Genomic DNA, 21,592 nt, shown 5'->3' on the forward strand with positions numbered 1-21,592 from the left:
GGACACATTTCACCTACCTCTCAACTATTTAACAATCCAACCATTAGAATGGGAAAACCAAACTGGAATCCCACTAGGAGCACACTCCTTCAAGGGAAATGTCATCAAGTGTCAACCTTAACCTCCAACAGAATTGCCTTAACTCAGCTTATCAAAAGATTCTGCTAAAGTAAACATAGAGAGGCACACAATTTCTGTGAAGCTCACTATGCTGGTCATAATTTATGATGATTAATGTCTCCCAACTTTCAGATTAACCTCCCACTGACATACACAACCAGGCTGTTAACAGTCCAACACAAAACTAGACAGTTTTAGTTTTAGTTTTTTAGCCTTTGTAATTTGTGGGTATTTAAAATGGCTGAAAGAGAACATTTCATATGACAAAAAAATAAACAAGATAAATTATTTTCCTGCTCAAATCTTTTCCTAAGAACTACCTTTTCCAAAACAGATACAGCTCTGCAACTATGGGAAAAGTTAAAATACCTATATATTGCCAGTTACAGTGTAAATTTATAAAACACTTCTGAATGACACTGTGTTATAACCCTTGTAGATGTGCATTCTCAAAGTAATACCACTTCTGGGAATTTGCCCTAGGCAACTGCTATAAGAAGGAAAGTGCTATACACAAAAAGATGTCCACTGCAGTATCATCTGTAAGAACACTGACTTATTTTAAATGCCTAAAAACAAGGCAATGGTTAAGTAAATTATGGCAGAACTCAAAAAGATTCATGTTATCAAAATATTAATCACAAAGACATATAAAATTGATACAGTGTACAAAAGCTGAATGAAAATACAGTGAGGACAACAGAACCAATTTCAGGTTCCACATGTAGCTTGGAAGTTGCAAGTAAAAAGGTAAATAGACAGAAAAATCAGTAACTCTTCTTGGATGTGAGGGTGGGGACACAGTGGGAAAAACACTGCCTCCAAGATGTAGAGACAGACAGGGGAATGCAGGGATCATGGCTTATGGGAACAGAAATTCAGTAGTGGAAACTGCCACAGAAACCAGTACCAGGGCAAGAAAACCTAAACTGCAATTGGGAAACTGCCAGGGGTTCAGTGCATACAAGTCTGAGAGTTAAAAACTCCAGGGGGCCTCAGTCATAAGGGGCCCACACACTTTTTTACCTCCAAGAGCTCAACCGGTTCTTACAATAAATATGGGAGAAAACTCCTTTTCGGCATACCACAGTGAGAATGGAAAAAGAACTTTTGAAATATACCAGTGCATTCTATTCTTTTTTTTTAAGAAGGCCTTCCCTAGGGGAAACTAGTTAGCCAGAGTCTAAACTGATGGGGTATTATCACAGTCTAACTTGAAATGGGAGAAGGGAAATACCAACACCAATGTACTCTAACCATTCCATATCACATCAGGGAGAGGAAATAAACTGAAAAACACTTGTTAAGTTCAAAATCCAGAGGCACAGGCTCACTGAAAGACTGAGACCTAATCATAGAATTATATTCTGCTTCCCCTACTCCCACACCTTACCATCATATTACTCAAGGCCTATTTTTTAAAATTTTGGTATCATTAATCTATAATTACATGAAGAACATTATGTTTACTAGGTTCCCCCCTTCACCAAGTCCCCCCCACATACCCTTCACAGTCACTGTCGATCAGCGTAGTAAGATGCTGTAGAATCACTACATGTCTTCTCTGTGTTGCACAGCCCTCCCCGTGCCTCCCCCCACATTATACATGCTAATCATAATGCCCCCCTTTCTTTATCCCCTCCCTTCCCACCCATCCTCCTCAGTCCCTTTCCCTTTGGTAACTGTTAGTCCATTCTTAGGTTCTGTGATTCTGCTGCTGTTTTGTTCCTTCCGTTTTTCTTTGTTCTTACACTCCACATAAGAATGAAATCATTTGGTATTTGTCTTTCTCCGGCTGGCTTATTTCACTGAGCATAATACCCTCTAGCTGAATCCATGTTGTTGCAAATAGTAGGATTTGTTTTCTTCTTTTGGCTAAATAATATTCCATTGTGTATATGTACCACATCTTCTTTATCCATTCATCTACTGATGGACACTTAGGTTGCTTCCATTTCTTGGCTATTGTGAATAGTGCTGCAATAAACATAGGGGTGCATCAGTCTTTTTCAAACAGCGCTGCTGCATTCTTAGGGTAAATTCCTAGAAGTGGAATTCCTGGGTCCAATGGTATTTCTATTTTGAGCATTTTGAGGAACCTCCATACTGCTTTCCACAATGGTTGAACTAATTTACATTCCCACCAGCAGTGTAGGAGGGTTCCCCTTTCTCCACAACCTCGCCAACATGTGTTGTTCTTTGTCTTTTGGATGGTGGCGATCCTTAGTGGTGTGAGGGATATCTCATTGTGGTTTTAATTTGCATTTCTCTGATAACCAGCGATATGGGGCATCTTTTCATGTGTCTTGTTGGCCATCTGAATTTCTTCTTTAGAGAACTGTCGGTTCACCTCCTCTGCCCATTTTTTAATTGGATTATTTGCTTTTTGTTTGTTGAGGTATGTGAGCTCTTTATATAGTTTGGATTTTAAGCCTTTATCAGATCTGTCATTTATGAATATATTCTCCCATACTGTAGGATACCTTTTTGTTCTATTCATGGTGTCCTTTGCTGTACAGAAGCTTTTCAGTTTATGTAGTCCCACTTGTTCATTTATGCTTTTGTTTCCCTTGCCCGGGGAGATATGTTCATGAAGAAGTCGCTCATGTTTATGTCTAAGAGATTTTTGCCTGTTTTTTTCAAGGAGTTTTATGGTTTCATGACTTACATTCAGGTCTTTGATCCATTTTGAATTTACTTTTGTGTATGGGGTTAGACAGTAATCCAGTTTCATTCTCTTACATGTAGCTGTCCAGTTTTGCCAGCACCATCTGTTGAAGAGACTGTCATTTCCCCATTGTATGTCCATGGCTCCTTTATCGTATATTAATTGACTGTATATGTTTCGGTTAATGTCTGGAGTCTCTATTCTGTTCCATTGGTCTGTGGCTCTGTTCTTGTGCCAGTACCAAATTGTCTTGATTACTGTGGCTTTGTAGTAGAGCTTGAAGTTGGGGAGCGATCCCCCCAACTTTATTCTTCCTTCTCAGGATTGCTTTCGCTATTTGGGGTCTTTGGCATTTCCATATGAATTTTTTAACTATTTGTTCCAGTTTGTTGAAGAATGTTGTTGGTAATTTGATAGGGATTGCATCAAGTCTGTATATTGCTTTGGGCAGGATGGCCATTTTGACGATATTAATTCTTCCTAGCCAAGAGCATGGGGCAAGTTTCCATTTTTTAGTGTCCTTCAAGGACCATTTATAGTAATTTCTCTTGTCCCATAAATCATGTCCAGCTATCAAGAAAAAATTACAAGGCATTTTAAAAGGCAAAAAATACAATTTGAAGAGACAGAGTGAACATCAGAACCAGACATGACAGAGGTATTTGAATTATCATACTGAGTTAAAAACAACTATGATTATTATGCTAAAGGATAATATCTAATGGATAAAGTACAGAACATGGAGGGACAGAGGACCAACATAAACAGAGACATGGAAATCCTAGGAAAGAGCAAAAAAGGAAATGATAGAAATCAAAAACACTGTAACAGAAATGAAGACATGCTGTGATGGGTTTACTTGTAGACTGGACACAACTGAGGAAAGAATCTGGGCATGAGGATTTATCAGTAAAAACCTTCAAAACTAAAAGTAAAGAAAAGAACAAAGATTCAATTTATGTGGGACAATTACAAAGAAGTAACAAACATATAGGGGATTACCAGAAGGAAAAAAAAAAGACAATAGGAAAAAAATAAGTGAAACAATAATGACTCAGTATTTCCCCAAATTAATGTCAGATACAAAACCCAATTCAGGAAGCTCAGAGAACACCTAACCGGAAAACTACCAAAAAAAAAAAAAAAAAAACCTACAGAAGATAAAAAGCCTACACCTAGGCATAGCATTTTCAAATTACAGAAAATCTAAGATAAAAAATCCAGAAAGCAGGGTGGAGCCAAGATGGCGGTGTGAGTAGAGCAGCGGAAATCTCCTCCCAAAACCACATATATTTATGAAAACATAACAAAGACAACTCTTCCTAGAATAGAGACCAGAGGACACAGGACAACATCCAGACCACATCCACACCTGTGAGAACCCAGTGCCTCACGAAGGGGGTAAGATACAAGCCCCGGCCCCGCGGGACCCGAGTGCCCCTCCCCCCAGCTCTTGGCGGGAGCAGAGGAGTCAGAGTGGGAGGGAGAGGGAGCCCATAACTGCTGAACACCCAGCCCCAGCCATCCGCACCAGAGCGCAGACACAGTGCATGCGTGGGGTCCTGGACACTAGGGAAACAGGACAGCAAGACGAGTGAGCGGGTCCCTGAGGCCGGCGCCGGGACAAAGGAAAGCGAGCGGCTTTTTTTTCTTTTATTTTTTTGGCGAGTGCTTTCTGGAAGTCTTAAAGGGACAGGGACCCCAAAACCGGACGGAAGCATCCCGGGACACTTAGTCTAGCGGCAGGGTATCTGGGGATCTCTGGGCACTCTAACCCCCTGGGCAGAAGGGAGCACAGAGGCCCCTCACGGAGATAGATAGCCTCCCGGCCGTTCCCCCTCCAACACGGCTCCACTATATCAGAGCAGAAGCCCAAGGCAAGCCACGCCCACAGCAACAGCGGAGATAAACTCCACAGCAGCCGGGCAGGAAGCAGAAGCCCATTCTGCACGCAGCTGCCCAGCACAAGCCACTAGAGGTCGCTGTTCTCCCAGGAGAGGAAGGCCACAAACCAACAAGAAGGGAAGTTCTTCCAGCTGTCACTCGTCCCAGCTCTGCAAACTATTTCTATCACCATGAAAAGGCAAAATTGCAGGCAAACCAAGATTACAGAGACAATACCAGAGAAGGAGACAGACCTAACCAGTCTTCCTGAAAAAGAATTCAAAATAATAATCATAAACATGCTCACTGAGATGCAGAGAAATATGCAAGAGCTAAGGGATGAAGTCCGGAGGGAGATCACAGATCCCAGGAAGGAGATTACAGAAGTGAAACAGACTCTGAAAGGATTTATAAGAAAAATGGATAAGATGCAAGAGGCCATTGATGGAATAGAAACCAGAAAACAGGAACGCATAGAAGCTGACATAGAGATAAAAGGATCTCCAGGAATGAAACAATATAAAGAGAACTGTGTGACCAATCCAAAAGGAACAATATCCGTATTATAGGGGTACCAGAAGAAGAAGAGAGAGAAAAAGGGATAGAAAGTATCTTTGAAGAAAATAATTGCTGAAAACTTCCCCAAACTGGGGGAGGAAATAATCAAACAGACCATGGAAATACACAGAACTCCCAACAGAAAGGACCCAAGGAGGACAACACCAACACACATAATAATTAAAATAGTAAAGATCAAGGACAAGGAAAGAGTTTTAAGGCAGCTAGAGAGAAAAAAACTCACCTATAAAGGAAAACCCATCAGGCTATCATCAGACTTCTCGACAGAAACCTCACACCCAGAAGAGAATGAAATGATATATTTAATGCAACAAAACAGAAGGGCCTTGAACCAAGGATACTGTATCCAGCACAATTATCATTTAAATATGATGGAGGGATTAAACAATTCCCAGACAAGCAGAAGTTGAGGGAATTTGCCTCCCACAAACCACCTCTACAGGGTATTTTAGACGGACTGTTCTAGACGGGAGCACTCCTAAAACCAAACAGATGTCACCAGAGAAAATAAAATCACAGCAAAGAAAGCAGACCAACCAAATACTAACTAAAGGCAAAAAAATAAAATCAACTACCCACTAAAAGCAGTTAAAGGAAACATGAAAGAGCACAGAATAAAACAACTAATATATAAAGAATGGAGGAGGAGGAATAAGGGAGAGAAGAAAAGAATCTCCAGACAGTGTATATAACAGCTCAATAAGCGAGCTAAGTTAGGCAGTAAGATACTAAAGAGGCTAACCTTGAACCTTTGGTAACCACGAATCTAAAGCCTGCAATGGCAATAAGTACGTATCTTTCAATAGTCACCCTAAATGTAAATGGACTGAATGCACCAATCAAAAGACACAGAGTAACAGAATGGATAAAAAAGCAAGACCCATCATCTATATGCTGCTTACAAGAAACTCACTTCAAACCCAAAGACATGCACAGACTAAAAGTCAAGGGATAGAAAAACATATTTCAGGCAAACAACAGAGAGAACAAAGCAGGGGTTGCAGTACTAATATCAGACAAAATAGACTTCAAAACAAAGAAAATAACAAGAGATAAAGAAGGACATTACATAATGATAAAGGGCTCAGTCCAACAAGAGGATATAACCATTCTAAATATATATGCACCCAACACAGGAGCACCAGCATATGAGAAACAAATACTAACAAAACTAAAGGGGGAAATAGACTGCAATGCATTCATTTTAGGAGACTTCAACACGCCACTCACCCCAAAGGATAGATCCACCGGGCAGAAAATAAGTAAGGACATGGAGGCAATGAACAACACAGTAGAACAGATGGACCTAATAGACATCTATAGAACTCCACATCCAAAAGCAACAGGATATACATTCTTCTCAAGTGCACATGGAACATTCTCCAGAACAGATCACATACTAGCTCACAAAAAGAGCCTCAGTAAATTCCAAAATATTGAAATTATATCAACCAACTTTTCAGACCACAAAGGTATAAAACTATAACTAAATTGTACAAAGAAAACAAAAAGGCTCACAAACACATGGAGGCTTAACAACATGCTCCTAAATAATCAATGGATCAACAAACAAATTAAAATAGAGATCAAGGGATATATGGAAACAAATGACAACAACAACACAAAGCCCCAACTTCTGTGGCATGCAGCAAAAGCAGTCTTAAGAGGAAAGTATACAGCGATCCAGGCACACTTGAAGAAGGAAGAACAATCCCAAATGAATAGTCTAATGTCACAATTATTGAAACTGGAAAAAGAAGAACAAATTAGGCCTAAGGTCAGCAGAAGGAGGGACATAATAAAGATCAGAGAAGAAATAAACAAAATTGAGAAGAATAAAACAATAGCAAAAATAAATGAAACCAAGAGCTGGTTCTTTGAGAAAATAAACAAAATAGATAAGCCTCTAGCCAAACTTAAGAGAAAAAGAGAATCAACACAAATCAACAGAATCAGAAATGAGAACGGAAAAATAACGACAGACTCCACAGAAATACAAAGAATTATTAAAGACTACTATGAAAACCTATATGCCAACAAGCTGGAAAACCTAGAAGAAATGGACAACTTCCTAGAAAAATACAACCTTCCAAGACTGACCAAGGAAGAAACACAAAAGTTAAACAAACCAATTACAAGCAAAGAAATTGAAACGGTAATCAAAAAACTACCCAAGAACAAAACCCCCAGGCCAGACGGATTTACCTTGGAATTTTATCAGACACACAGAGAAGACATAACACCCATTCTCCTTAAAGTTTTCCAAAAATACAAGAGAAGGGAATACTCCCAAACTCATTCTATGAAGCCAACATCACCCTAATACCAAAACCAGGCAAAGACCCCACCAAAAAAGAAAATTACAGACCAATATCCTTGATGAATGTAGATGCAAAAATACTCAATAAAATATTAGCAAACCGAATTCAAAAATATATCAAAAGGATCATACACCATGACCAAGTGGGATTCATCCCAGGGAAGCAAAGATGGTACAACATTTGAAAATCCATCAACATCATCCACCACATCAACAAAAAGAAAGACAAAAACCACATGATCATCTCCATAGATGCTGAAAAAGCATTTGACAAAGTTCAACATCCATTCATGATAAAAACTCTCAGCAAAATGGGAATAGAGGGCAAGTACCTCAACATAATAAAGGCCATCTATGATAAAACCACAGCTGACATTATACTGAACAGTGAGAAGCTGAAAGCTTTTCCTCTGAGATCAGGAACAAGACAGGGATGCCCACTCTCCCCACTGTCATTTAACATAGTACTGGAGGTCCTAGCCACGGCAATCAGACAAAACAAAGAAATACAAGGAATCCACATTGGTAAAGAAGAAGTTAAACTGTCACTATTTGCAGATGACATGATATTGTACATAAAAAACCCTAAAGACTCCACTCCAGAACTACTAGAACTAATATCGGAATTCAGCAAAGTTGCAGGATACAAAATTAACACACAGAAATCTGTGGCTTTCCTATACACTAAAAATGAACCATTAGAAAGAGAAATCAGGAAAACAACTCTATTCACAATTGCATCAAAAAGAATAAAATACCTAGGAATAAACCTAACCAAGGAAGTGAAAGACCTATACCCTGAAAACTACAAGTCACTCTTAAGAGAAATTAAAGGGGACACTAACAAATGGAAACTCATCCCATGCTCGTGGCTAGGAAGAATTAATATCGTCAAAATGGCCATCCTGCCCAAAGCAATATACAGATTTGATGCAATCCCTATCAAATTACCAGCAACATTCTTCAACGAACTGGAACAAATAGTTCAAAAATTCATATGGAAATGCCAAAGACCCAGAATAGCCAAAGCAATCCTGAGAAAGAAGAATAAAGTAGAGGGGATCTCACTCCCCAACTTCAAGCTCTACTACAAAGCCATAGTAATCAAGACAATTTGGTACTGGCACAAGAACAGAGCCACAGACCAGTGGAACAGATTAGAGACTCCAGACATTACCCCAAACATATATGGTCAATTAATATTTGATAAAGGAGCCATGGACAAACATTGGCGAAATGACAATCTCTGCAACAGATGGTGCTGGCAAAACTGGACAGCTACACGCAAGAGAATGAAACTGGATCATTGTCTAACCCCATACACAAAAGTAAATTCAAAATGGATCAAAGACCTGAATGTAAGTCATGAAACCATAAAACTCTTAGAAAAAAACATAGGCAAAAACCTCTTAGACATGAACATGAGTGACCTCTTCTTGAACATATCTCCCCGGGCAAGGAAAACAACAGCAAAAATGAACAAGTGGGACTATATTAAGCTGAAAAGCTTCTGTATAGCAAAAGACACCATCAATAGAACAAAAAGGTACCCTACGGTATGGGAGAATATATTCATAAATGACAGATCTGATAAAGGCTTGACGTACAAAATATATAAAGAGCTCACCCACTTCAACAAACAAAAAACAAATAATTTAAAAATGGGCAGAGGAACTGAACAGACAGTTCTCCAAAAGAGAAATACAGATGGCCAACAGACACATGAAAAGATGCTCCACATCGCTAATTATCAGAGAAATGCAAATTAAAACCACAATGAGGTATCACCTCACACCAGTAAGAATGGCTGCCATCCAAAAGACAAACAACAACAAATGTTGGCGAGGTTGTGGAGAAAGGGGAACCCTGCTACACTGCTGGTGGGAATGTAAATTAGTTCAACCATTGTGGAAAGCAGTATGGAGGTTCCTCAAAATGCTCAAAATAGACTTACCATTTGACCCAGGAATTCCATTCCTAGGAATTTACCCTAAGATTGCAGCACTCAAGCTTGAAAACGACAGATGCACCCCTATGTTTATCGCAGCACTATTTACAATAGCCAAGAATTGGAAGCAACCTAAGTGTCCATCAGTAGATGAATGGATAAAGAAGATGTGGTACATATACACAATGAAATATTACTCAGCCATAAGAAGAAAACAAATCCTACCATTTGCAACAACATGGATGGAGCTAGAGGGTATTATGCTCAGTGAAATAAGCCAAATGGAGAAAGAGAAATACCAAATGATTTCACTCATCTGTGGAGTATAAGAACAAAGGAAAAACTGAAAGAACAAAACAGCAGCAGAATCACAGAACCCAAGAATGGACAAACAGGTACCAAAGGGAAAGAGTCTAGGGAGGATGGGTGGGTAGGGAGGTATAAGGGGGGGGAATAAGAAAGGGGGTATTATGATTAGCATGCATAATGGGGGGGGAGAAAGGGGAGGGCTGTACAACACAGAGAAGACAAGTAGTGATTCTACAACATTTTGCTATGCTGATGGACAGTGACTGCAAAGGGGTTTGTGGGGGGGACCTGGTATAGGGGAGAGCCTAGTAAACATAATATTCTTCATGTAATTGTAGATTAATGATAACAAAAAAAAAAGAAAAAGAAAAGAAAGAAAAGGGGGATTACTCCCTGACAGGAAAAAACTAACTGTAAATCAACGATTAATACATGCTTTAAATATCCTTAATTCTGATCATTTAAAGGGTGTCAGATGATCAGCTATGGAAGTACATTTTTCTGATAATATTCCTTTCTCTTAAAAAAAAAAAAAGCAGTTCCTGTGTGGTGATCTCCAATAAGTTCTTCACAATGGTATAAAGGGCATATCAAAGTGTGGGCATAGGGTTTGTTTGTGTTTATACGGAGGATCAAAGGCTAATTTGGCTACCCAGAAAACGAATTAAGATACAATATGAAGAAGAACTTCCAACATCAACATTCTCTGGAATAGTCATTCCAGAAGATGATCATCAGAAAACTTCAACAAAGATCCTGGCGCTGTTGCAGTTGTAGCTGCATTCATCCCACCAGTTCCTGGACTTGCCATGGGAATGAAGAAGGAGATATCTAAGCTGGCCTGTGCATACAGTAAAACAACAAATTTGACTGGATCTATACTGTCAGAACTCAACCAAGTATTAGGAGAAGTGCAAGTTGCAGCACTACAAAATCTCGCAACTATGGACTATCTACTGTTAAAAGAACATATGGGATGTGAACAGTTCCCAGGAATGTGTTGTTTTAATTTGTCTGATTTTTCTCAAACTATTCAAATTCAGTTAGACAATATCCATCATATCATTGATAAGTTTTCACAAATGCCTAGGGTGCCTAACTGGTTTTCTTGGTTTCACTGGATATGGCTGGTAATTGTAGGTCTGCTTTGGTTATGTAGCTGTATTCCTATTATGTTAATGTGTGTACACAATTTAATTAGTAGTTTAAAACCTATACATGCTTATGTTACTCTACAAGAAGATATGTCAAAGAAATAATCAATCTTCCCATGTTTTCTTCCATCTGCTACTTCTATAGCTTTTATTCTTCCTTCCTAATCACAACCCTTAAGTAGAATTCGTGCCTCATATCGAAATTACTGAGTATCATAATTCTTCCAAGTGGTAAAGATACCTCAAGACAAATGCTGGGCATAGAAGCCACAGGGCATAAATCTGCAAAGAAGTAAAAAGCCAACCTTTTCAAAGAATATTGCTTCTCTCTCACTTACCAACTTTACATTTCCCTGTATGGCCCCGGAAGATGACTGGTTAGCCAGAGACGGGTAAGATTCCTCAAGGGAGGAACAACCTAAGACAGGCACAGTCACAGGGGGGCCATCAGGTGACAAATTGGGGATCAACAGAGGTGAGGCTTAGAACCTCACCCCTCCTGTTTTGAGAGAAATCTTCTGCATCCATGGATGTTTTGTTGCCCTTGTCTAGCTTGGATTAATACTTAGTCTATAGGCACACACCTGATCATCTACATTTGCCCTCTTACAGCACTAAACTATGTTTTCTACCTTTATCTTGCATCTGCCTACCACTTCAGCATTTTATTAAAAATAATAATAATAATAATAAGGGAGAAATGTGGATTCACATATAAATCAAGTATAAAAATCAAACAAAAAAAAAATCCTGAAAGCAGCCATACGAAGTAAACCCCTTACCTAAACAGAAACAAAGATAAGGATTACACCTGACTTCTCAAAAACCATGCAAGCAATAAGAGAATGGAATGAAAATAAGAAGTGTTGAGAGAAAAAAACAGCTACACAGAATTCTTCTTCAAAATTGAAATTATTCTTCAAAAGTGAAGCAGAAATAAAGACTCTCTCAGACAAACAAAAACTGAGGGAATTTGTTGCCAGTACACCTGTCTTGCAAGAAATGTTGAAAGAAGTTCTTTAAACAGAATAATATACTAGGTCAGAAATTTGAATCTACATTAACAAAGGAAGGGTATCAAGAAGGCATAAGTATGCTTATTTTTCTTATTCTTAATTGATCCAATAGGTAATAGTTTGTTCAAAAATCTAATAGCAATAATTTATTTGAGTATCTATGCTTATGTACATATTAGATGAATGACAGCAATGATACAAGGAATGGGAGAGAGGAATCAGCATTATTTCATTATTATAAAGTATACACAATATCCATGTCACTTGAAAATGGACTTGGATTAGCTGTAAATGTATATTACAAACTCTAGGGCAGCCCTAAAAATAGTAAAACAAAACTTTAATTGAAATGTTAAGAAAGAAGAGAAAACAGAATCCTACAAAATGTTCATTTAAAACTACAAAAGGCAGAGAAAGAGTGGAAAACAAAAATGGGAATAACAAAGGGCAAAAAATAGAAAACAATAACAAATAAGGTAGATGTTAATCCAATTATATCAATTATATCTATTATCATTCTGAATGTCAGTGGACTACATTCTAGCCAATGGACTAGAAGACCAAGATTGTAAAAGTGGATCAAAAAACAAGATCCAACCATAGATTGTCTACAAGAATTTCACTTTAAATATAAACACAAACGTAGATTAAAAGTAAATGGATGGAAAATATACAATGCTAAGAATCAAAAGAAAGCAGGAGTAACCATATTAATTTCAGACAGAGCAAACTTTAAAGCAAATAAAATTATCAGGGACAAAGGAGGACATTACATGATAAAGAGGTCAATTCTTCAAGAAGACATAACAATCCTTAACATGTGTGTGCCTAACAACAGGGCATCACTATATGAGACAAAAACTGCAACGAGAAATAGATGAATCCAATATCATAGCTGGAAACTTCAATATCCCTTTATCAGAAATGGACAGACCCAGCAGGCAGAAAATCAGTAAGGATACAGCTGAACTTAACACCATCAATCAACTGGATATAATGGACATCTATAGACTATTTCAACCAATAACAGATAACAGAATTTATCTGTTTTTAAGGTCACACAAAACTTCACCAAGACAGATCATGACCTGGGCCATAAAACACACGATAACGAATTTTAAAACACTAAAAACCAAGTGATGTCTGCTCTCACACCACAATGAAATTAAACCAGAAATCAGTAACAAAAAAATTAACTGGAAAATCCCCAAATACATGAAGATTACACATTTCTAAACAACACATGGGTCAAAGAAGAAATCTCAAGAATTGTAAAAATATTTTTAACTAAATTAAAATGAAAATACAACTTACCAAAGTTGTGGGATGCAGTGTAAGCAGTGCTTGGAGGGACATTTATAGCACTGAATGCACATATTAGAAAAGAAAGATCTAAAACTAACCATCTAAGTTTCCACCTTAGGAAACTAGAAAGAACAAATTAAACCCAAAGTAAGCATAAGAAAAGAAATAATAATTATAGCAGAAATCAGTGAAACTGAAAATAAGAAATCAGTAGAGAAAATGAACCAAACCAAAACCTGGTTCTTTGAAAAGATCAATAAAATGGATAAACCTGTAGCCAGGCTAACTGAGAAAAGATGAAAGATGACACAGTTATTAATATCAGCAATGAAAGAGGAGACATTATTATGGATCTCATGGACATTAAAAGGATAATAAAGGAATACATGAACAACTCTATGCCCAAAATCCTGATAACCTAGATAAAATGGACCAGTTCCTTGAAAGACACAATCTGCCAAAACTCACATAAAAACAAACTGACCATCTAAATAGACCTATAGCAAATAAATAGAACCCATAATTAATAACCTTCCAACAGTACCAGACCCAGATGGGTTCACTGGTGAATTCTACCAAACATTTAAGAAGAAATTATTCAAATTCTATACAATCTTTTTCAGAAGGTTGAAGAAGAGGGAATACATCTTATTTCTATGAGATCACCATTAACCTTAACAGCAAAACTAGGCAAAAACATAAGAAAACTATAGACCTGTATCTTTCATGAACACAGACATAAAATCCTCAATAAAATATTAGCAAATTGAGTCCAAATCCAAGCGTGATTTGCAAAGCTGGTTCAACATTAGAAAACTAATGCAATCTAACACATCAACAGAATAAAAAAGAAAAATCACATGATCCTATCAGATACAGAAAAAGCATTACACAACCTCAAACACGCATTCACGATAAAACTTGGTGAACTAGGAATAGAGGGGAACTTCCTCAAGTCCAGAGAGCCTTGATAAAAAATACCTACAAAAAAATTACAACATCACTGTAACAGTGAAACCACAAAGCTTTCCAACTAAGAACAGGAACAAAGCAAGGATGTCCCCTCTCACCACTCCTTTTCAACATAATAACTGGACATAACAGCTAATGCAATAAGACAAGAAAAGGAAATTAAAAGTACACAATTGGGAAGGAAGAAATAAAACTCTTTTTGTTTGTAGATGGCATCATCATTTATCTAGAAAATCTGAAAGAATTGACAAAAATAAATCCTGAAACTAATAAGCACTTATAGCAAGGTTACAGGATACAAGGTAACATACAAAAGTCAATCACATTCCTATCCACCACCAAGAACAAGTATAATTTAAAATTTAAAACATACTACCATTAATATTAGCTTCTAAAACATGAAATACCCATACTTTAAGTATGTATCTAGCAAAATAATGTACAAGATCTATATGAGGAAAACTACAAAACTCTGATGAACAAAACCAGAGAAGAACCAACTGAATGAAGAGATTATTCCATGTTCATAGACAGGAAGACTCAATATTGTCAAGATATCAGTTCTTCTCAACTTGATCTGTAGCTTCAATGCAATCCCAACCAAAATGTCAGCAAGTTATTTTGTAGATATCAAAAATTCATTCTAAAGTTTATAGATAGAGGGCAAAAAATTAAGAATAGCCAACACAATATTGAAGGAGAACACAGATAGAGGATTGATGATACCCAACTTCAGAACTTACTAGATAAATCTACAGTAATCAAAACTGTATGATATAGGTGAAAGAATAGGCAAATGGATTAATGTAACAGAACAGGGAGTCCAGAAAGAGGTCCACATAAATATAGTCACCTGATCTTTGACAAAGTAGTACAATGGAGCAAAGATAATCTTTTAAACAAATGTTGCTGGAACTGGACATCCATGTCCAAAAATATGAATCCAGAACAAGACTTAACACATTCCCAAAATTAACTCAAAATGGATCATAAATCTAAATGTAAAACACAAAACTATAAAACTCCTAAAGAGACAACACAAGAGAAAATCTAGATGACCTTCAGGATGGCAATAACTTTAGATACAAGAGCAGGGCACAATCCATGAAGAAGTAATTGATGAACTGGACTTCATTAAAATTAAAAACTCCTCTTCAGAAGAAGAGAATGGGAAGAATGGGAAGACAAGCCACATACTGGGAGAAAGGCACATCATTTGCAAAAGACACATCATATAAAGGACTGTTATCCAAAATGTATGAAGAATTCTTAAAACTCAACAGTAAGACACTTCACCAAGAAGACATACAGATATCAAATAAGCATATGAAAAGATATTCCACATCGAATGTCATCATAGAAATGCAACTTAAAACAACAATGAGATACCACTACACACCTATTAGAATGGTCAAATTCTGGAACACTGAAAACACCAAATGCTGACACAGGTATGGAGCAACAGGAACGGTCATTCATTGCTAGTGGGAAAGCAAAATGGTACAGCCGCTTTGGAAGACAGTTTGGCAGTTTCTCACAAAACTAAACATACTCTTACCATACAATCCAGCAATCACACTCTTTGATACTTACCCTAAAGAGACAAAAACTCAAGTCCACACAAAAACCTGCACACAGATGTTTACAGCAACTTTACTGCCAAAACTTGGAAGCAACCAAAATGTGCTTCAGAAGGTGAATAAATAAACTATGGTATATCCAGACAATGGATTGTTCAGTGCTAAAAATAAACAATCTACCAAAGCATGAAAAAAGTGGAAGAAACTTAAATGTACATTACTAAGTGAAAAAAGCCAATCTGAAAAGGATACTGTGTGATTCCACAACATGACATTCTGGAAAAGGCAAAACTCCAGGGACAGTAAAAGGATCAGCAGTGCCAGAGAGTAAGGGAGGGTTGAACAGGTGGAATACAAAGTATTTTAAGGTTAGTGAAAATACTCTGTACAATATCACAGTGATGGACACATGTCATTATATATGTGTCAAAACCCATACAATGTACAATACCAGGAATGAATGCTAATGTAAACTATGGACTTAGTGTAATTATATATGTCAGTGTAGGTTCACCAATTTTAACAAATGTTTCTCTCCAATGGGGAATAAGAATAATGTAGGAGGCTATGCAACTGTGAGATCAAGGCCTATGTGGCAAATCAACATACCTTCCCCTCAATTTTTCTATAAACTTAAAACTGCTCTAAAAAATTGCCTTTATTTTAAATTATTTATGTTTGTTTATAGATAGAAAGATGACTGAGGATTTTCCAAAGTTAATAAAAGATCCCAAATTAGAGATCCAAAAAGAATATCAAGAAAAATACATTCCATGCTCCCCCTCCCAAATATTCACATGTAAACATATTCAAACAGATAAAAACAAGTAAGATGAAGAAAACTAATGATGAAGGCAGCCAGAAAAAAAGACATGTTATATACAAAAGAACAACAAAGAGAATTAAGCCAACTTCTCATAAAAAACTCCACAGCAAGAAGACAATGAAGTGACATCTTGAAAATGCTGAAAGATAAACTGACAAACTAGAATTCTAGAACTAAGTAAAATATTTTTCAAAGTAAAGAAGATTCAGTATCTTTCAGAAATGGGAAGAATTAGGCAGAACATCAACAAGGAAATAGGAGACTTAAACAACACTATAACCCAACTAAACCAAACAGGTATCTGCAAAACACTCCACCCAACAAGAGCAGAATACACATTTTTCTTAAGTGCACATGGAATATTCTCCAGGATAGATGTTATGAGGACAATGAAACAAGCCTCAATAAACAAAAGAGGATAAAAAACATACAGAAGGCTCTCTTGACCCCTCATGGCATGAGCCAGGAGCTCTATTCTCTCACTTTATTTCTAAATAAAAGCCTCTGCCCTTGCTCTCCTTCAAAAAAAACATACAGAGTATGTTTTCCAATAAGCGAAACTAGAAATAACAGAAGAAGAAATATAGGGAATTGACAAATACATGGAAATTAAAACACATGGAAATTAAAACACTTGGAAATAACCAATGGGTCAAATTTACAAGGGAAAAGTTACATTACTTTGATATGAATGATAAACAAAAATATGTCTTCAAAACTTATCGGATGCAGCTAAAGCAATACTCAAAGGAAAATTTACAGTTGTCTAATGCCTTTATTAAAAAAGAAAGACCTCAAGTCAATAACCAAAACTTCCATCTTAAGACCAGGGCAAAGAGAGCTAACTAAACCTTAAGAAAACAGAAGGAAAAAAATAATAAAGGACAGTGGAGAAATTAATAGAAAGCAGAAAAACAGTAAACTCACTGAAATGAAAAATTGGTTTTTTGGAAACTTCAATAAAACTGACAAACACCAAGTTATGTTTAGCAGGGGAAAAAAGAAAATACTTAAGCAGGAATGAGAGTGGAGACATTACCAGTAATCTTACAAAAATAAAAAGGATTATAAGGGAACCCTATGAACAGCTATGTAACAATAAATTAGATAACTGAGATGAAATAGGAGAATTCCTACAAAGGCATAAACTACCAAAACAGAGTCAAGAAGAAATCTGAATAGAACTATAACAAGTAAGAAACTGAATTAGTAATCAAAAACTATTCACAAAGAAAGACCTAGTGCCAGATTGCTTTATTGCTAAATTCTGCCGAACAGTTAAAGAAAACTTAATACCAATTATCTCCAAAAAATAAGAGGGAAGAATACCCAACTCATTTTATAAAGCCAGTATTAGCCTGTTACCAAATCTAGACAAAGAAATCATAAGAAAACTACAGACCAATATATCTCCTATGAATGTAGATGCAAAAAATGATCAACATAATAGCAAACCAACTACTACTCAACATACTAGCAAGCCAAATCCAGCAACATATAAAATATATACATACTATGATAAAGTAGAATTTATCCTAGAAATGCAAGGTTGATTTAATAGAAGAAAATCATTTACTATACCAAACCAATAGAATAAGACAAAATCTACAAAATCACCTCAATAAAAACAAAAAAAGCATTTGATAAAATTCAATACCCCTTTCATGATAAAAACATCTTTAAGGGTTTAAAATAGAATCTTTTATGTTATGTGCATTTTACCACAATTTAAAAAAATTGTTTTGAGCAAAAGACTTGAATTGATATTTCTTCGAAGATAAGCCAATGGCCAAAAAGCAAATGAAAAGATGCTCAGCATCATTAGTCATTAGAGAAATGCAAAACAAAACCACAAGGAGAGATCATCTCATACCCACTAGGATGGCCATAATAAAAGGAGAGGGGAGGGGAGGGAAGATGGAGGGAAGGGAAAAGGAAGAAAGTAATTCAGTGTTGGCAAAGATGTGGAAGAATTGGACCCCTCATTCAATATGCAGCCACTTTAGAAAATAGTCTGGCAGTTTCTCAAACAATTAAATACTGAGTAAGCATAAGACCTAGGAATGCCACTCCTAGGTATATACCCAAGAGAAATAAAACATATGTCCACACAAAAACTTGCACGTGAATGTTCACAGCAACTTTAGTCATAACAGCCAAAGAGTAGAAACAACCTGTATGTCCATCAAATGATGAATGAATAAACAAAATATGCTACATTACTACAATGGAGTATTATTTGGCAATAAAGGAATGGAATACTGATACATGCCAAAACATAGATGAACTTGAAAACATTAAGCTAAGTGAAAGAAGCCAGTCACAAAGACCACACATTATATGATTTCATTGATATGGAATGTCCAAAAGAGGCAAGTCTACAGAGACAGAAAGTAAATTAGTAGTTGCTTATGGTTGGGCAGAATGTGGGTTTTGGGTGGCTGGGAAGTAGTACATGGGATTTCTTTTCAGGGTTATGAAAATGTTCTAGAATTAGACTCTGGTGATGGTCATACATCACTGTTAATATACTAAAAACCACTGCATACTTTAAATGATAAATATATGATGAATGAATTATATGGTATGTGAATAATATCTCAGTTAAGCAGTTACCATAAAAGTGAAGAAATGACTTTTACAAACAAAAATACATAATTAATTTGTAACAGGTCTATATTACTGTAAGTGACAAAGGAAGATTTTTCCAGCAGAAAGTATGTGATACTGGGCAGAAACTGGGATCTATACAAAGAAATAAACTGCACTTAAGATGGCACAAATAAATTCTTTATTTTTTATTTCCACTGCACTAGAAGACAACTATCTAAAAGCAAAACAGCATAAATGTATTATGTGCTGTAATGTAAGTAGAAGTAAAATAAGTGTATGGCAAAAATAACACAAAGGAGAGCAGAAAGGAATTGGGAATACAATTACACAGACTTTATACTACACATGAAGCAATATAACATTACTTGAAAGTGACTAATCAACTAAATATATGTATTTTGAACTCAAGGCCAACCTCTAAGCATTTTCAAAAAGATAGTAAGTCAATAATAGAAAGAAAATGAAATTATAAAACACTCAGCAAGTACAAAAAGGACAGAAAAAGAAAAAAGAAACAGCTTTTAAAATGGTAGATTTTAATCAAATTATATAGATAATTATATTAAATGTAAATCTAAAAGATGGACGTTGTCAGAATGGACTAAGAAGATAAAAAGGATTGTCAGACTGGATAACAAAGCATGACACAACTAAATACAAAAGTAACCCAGTTTGACTATAAAGTTTCAGAACAAACAAGCAGACAACTATTAACAGTCTACCAATGGTGACAAAAACTTAATTATCAATTCATAAAGATTACTGTATTCAAAACAATAACTATTCAACAGTCCTAACCATAGTCACAGCCACCTCTAGACACAACAGAATGATTTAAAACAAAGAGCTGTTAGTGGTTAACTTCACCCAGATGAGAATTATACCTTAAATCACCAAAATTCAAATTTAACAGTAAAAAAAAGGCTTTATTTATCTTCAATCAAGTTTTATAATAATTTCAACTAATTATCTACCTTTCAACCACACCTGAGTTTATATTAACGAGCTCACTTCTGGAAATCCCCCACAAGGATGAGGAGTGGTTTCCAGAAAAACCAACCATGTGATTAAAGGGCTGGAACTTTCAGTCCACCCCTCACCTCCAAGAAAGGGGGAGGGGCTGGCTGGGGGTTTAATCAATCACGAAAGGCCTATGATCTAATCAACAATGCCTGCATAATGGAGCCTCCATAAAAATCCCTGAACTACATGGTTTGGAGAGCTTCCAGGCTTGTGAATATGCAGAGGTACTAGGAGGTGACGTATCTGGAGAGGGTATGGAAGCTCTGCACTTCTTTCTCCAATACCTACCACGTATTTTTTTCGTCTGGCTGTTCCTGAATTACATCCTTTTATAATAAACCAGCAATCTAGTAGTAAGTAAACTATTTTTCTAAATTCTGTGAGCCATTTCAGCAAATTAATCAATCTCGAAGAGAGGTTATAGGAACCATCAATTTGTAGCCAGTTGGTCAGAAGTACAGGTAACAACCTGGACTTGCAATTGGCAACTAAAATGGAGGTAGTCCTATAGGACTGAGCCTTAAACCTATGGGATCTGACATTATCTCCAGGTACATAGAATCCAAAATTGAGTTAAAGTACAGGACACCCAGTTAGTATCAGAGAGATGGAGAATTGCTCAGAGTGGGAAAAAGCCCCCTACACAGTAAAGTGTTGAAAGTGGAAGAGACACACAGGATTTTTCCCTTAAAATTTTAATGATAAAAATAGTAATAGGTACAATCATTTGAGCCACTAAGTGACCTTCTAAAACTGATGAGGAAACAGAGGTAGGCTGAAAGCAGTAACATGCTTAAGGTCCATACAGCAAGGGCTGAAGTAAGGATTCAAATCTGAGTGTGCCTAACCCTGAAGGTCACATTTTTCATTTCAACATTATGCCTTTAATAAGTCAATTATATAAGCTGTAGGCAACTGCAACTCCTAAATTTTATAATGAAATCTGGAAGAAACAGGAAGCACATACATCCTTATTCAGAGAATTCTCTTCCTAATGAAGAACCAGTGTCAATTATATGGCTGCCATAATTTTCAAACTATTCTCAACACAGAAATGAAAACATACGTGCAATTTTTCTTTTAGCCAAACACTTTACTCTATTCGACTGCTTTGTCTTCGTTTTCTGCAATTCATTCTCTTCCTTTGGTTCCTGTTGCAAAACAAGAAATATGATCAGGGTGGCTACGATTAAAAGGAGTACTCTTTCTACCTCTACAAGTAAGAGAGTCCACTGAGCTTCTGAAGAATTAGTAGCTGCTGTAAATGTTCACAGA

The 21,592-nt window shown here is 36.5% G+C and overlaps 1 protein-coding gene across 1 annotated transcript in view; it reads right to left on the reverse strand.

Moving 5' to 3' along the window:
- UIMC1 (ubiquitin interaction motif containing 1) overlaps positions 1–21,592 on the reverse strand; it is a 152,865-nt gene that overhangs the window by 72,328 nt on the left and 58,945 nt on the right. Inside the window, exon 3 of the mRNA XM_036884707.2 lies at positions 21,384–21,468. Coding sequence (XP_036740602.2) covers positions 21,384–21,468 — 85 coding nt within the window. The remainder of the gene's footprint in view (positions 1–21,383; positions 21,469–21,592) is intronic.

The sequence above is a fragment of the Manis pentadactyla genome, chromosome 2 (assembly GCF_030020395.1).
Source record: "Manis pentadactyla isolate mManPen7 chromosome 2, mManPen7.hap1, whole genome shotgun sequence".
Lineage (NCBI taxonomy): Eukaryota > Metazoa > Chordata > Mammalia > Pholidota > Manidae > Manis > Manis pentadactyla.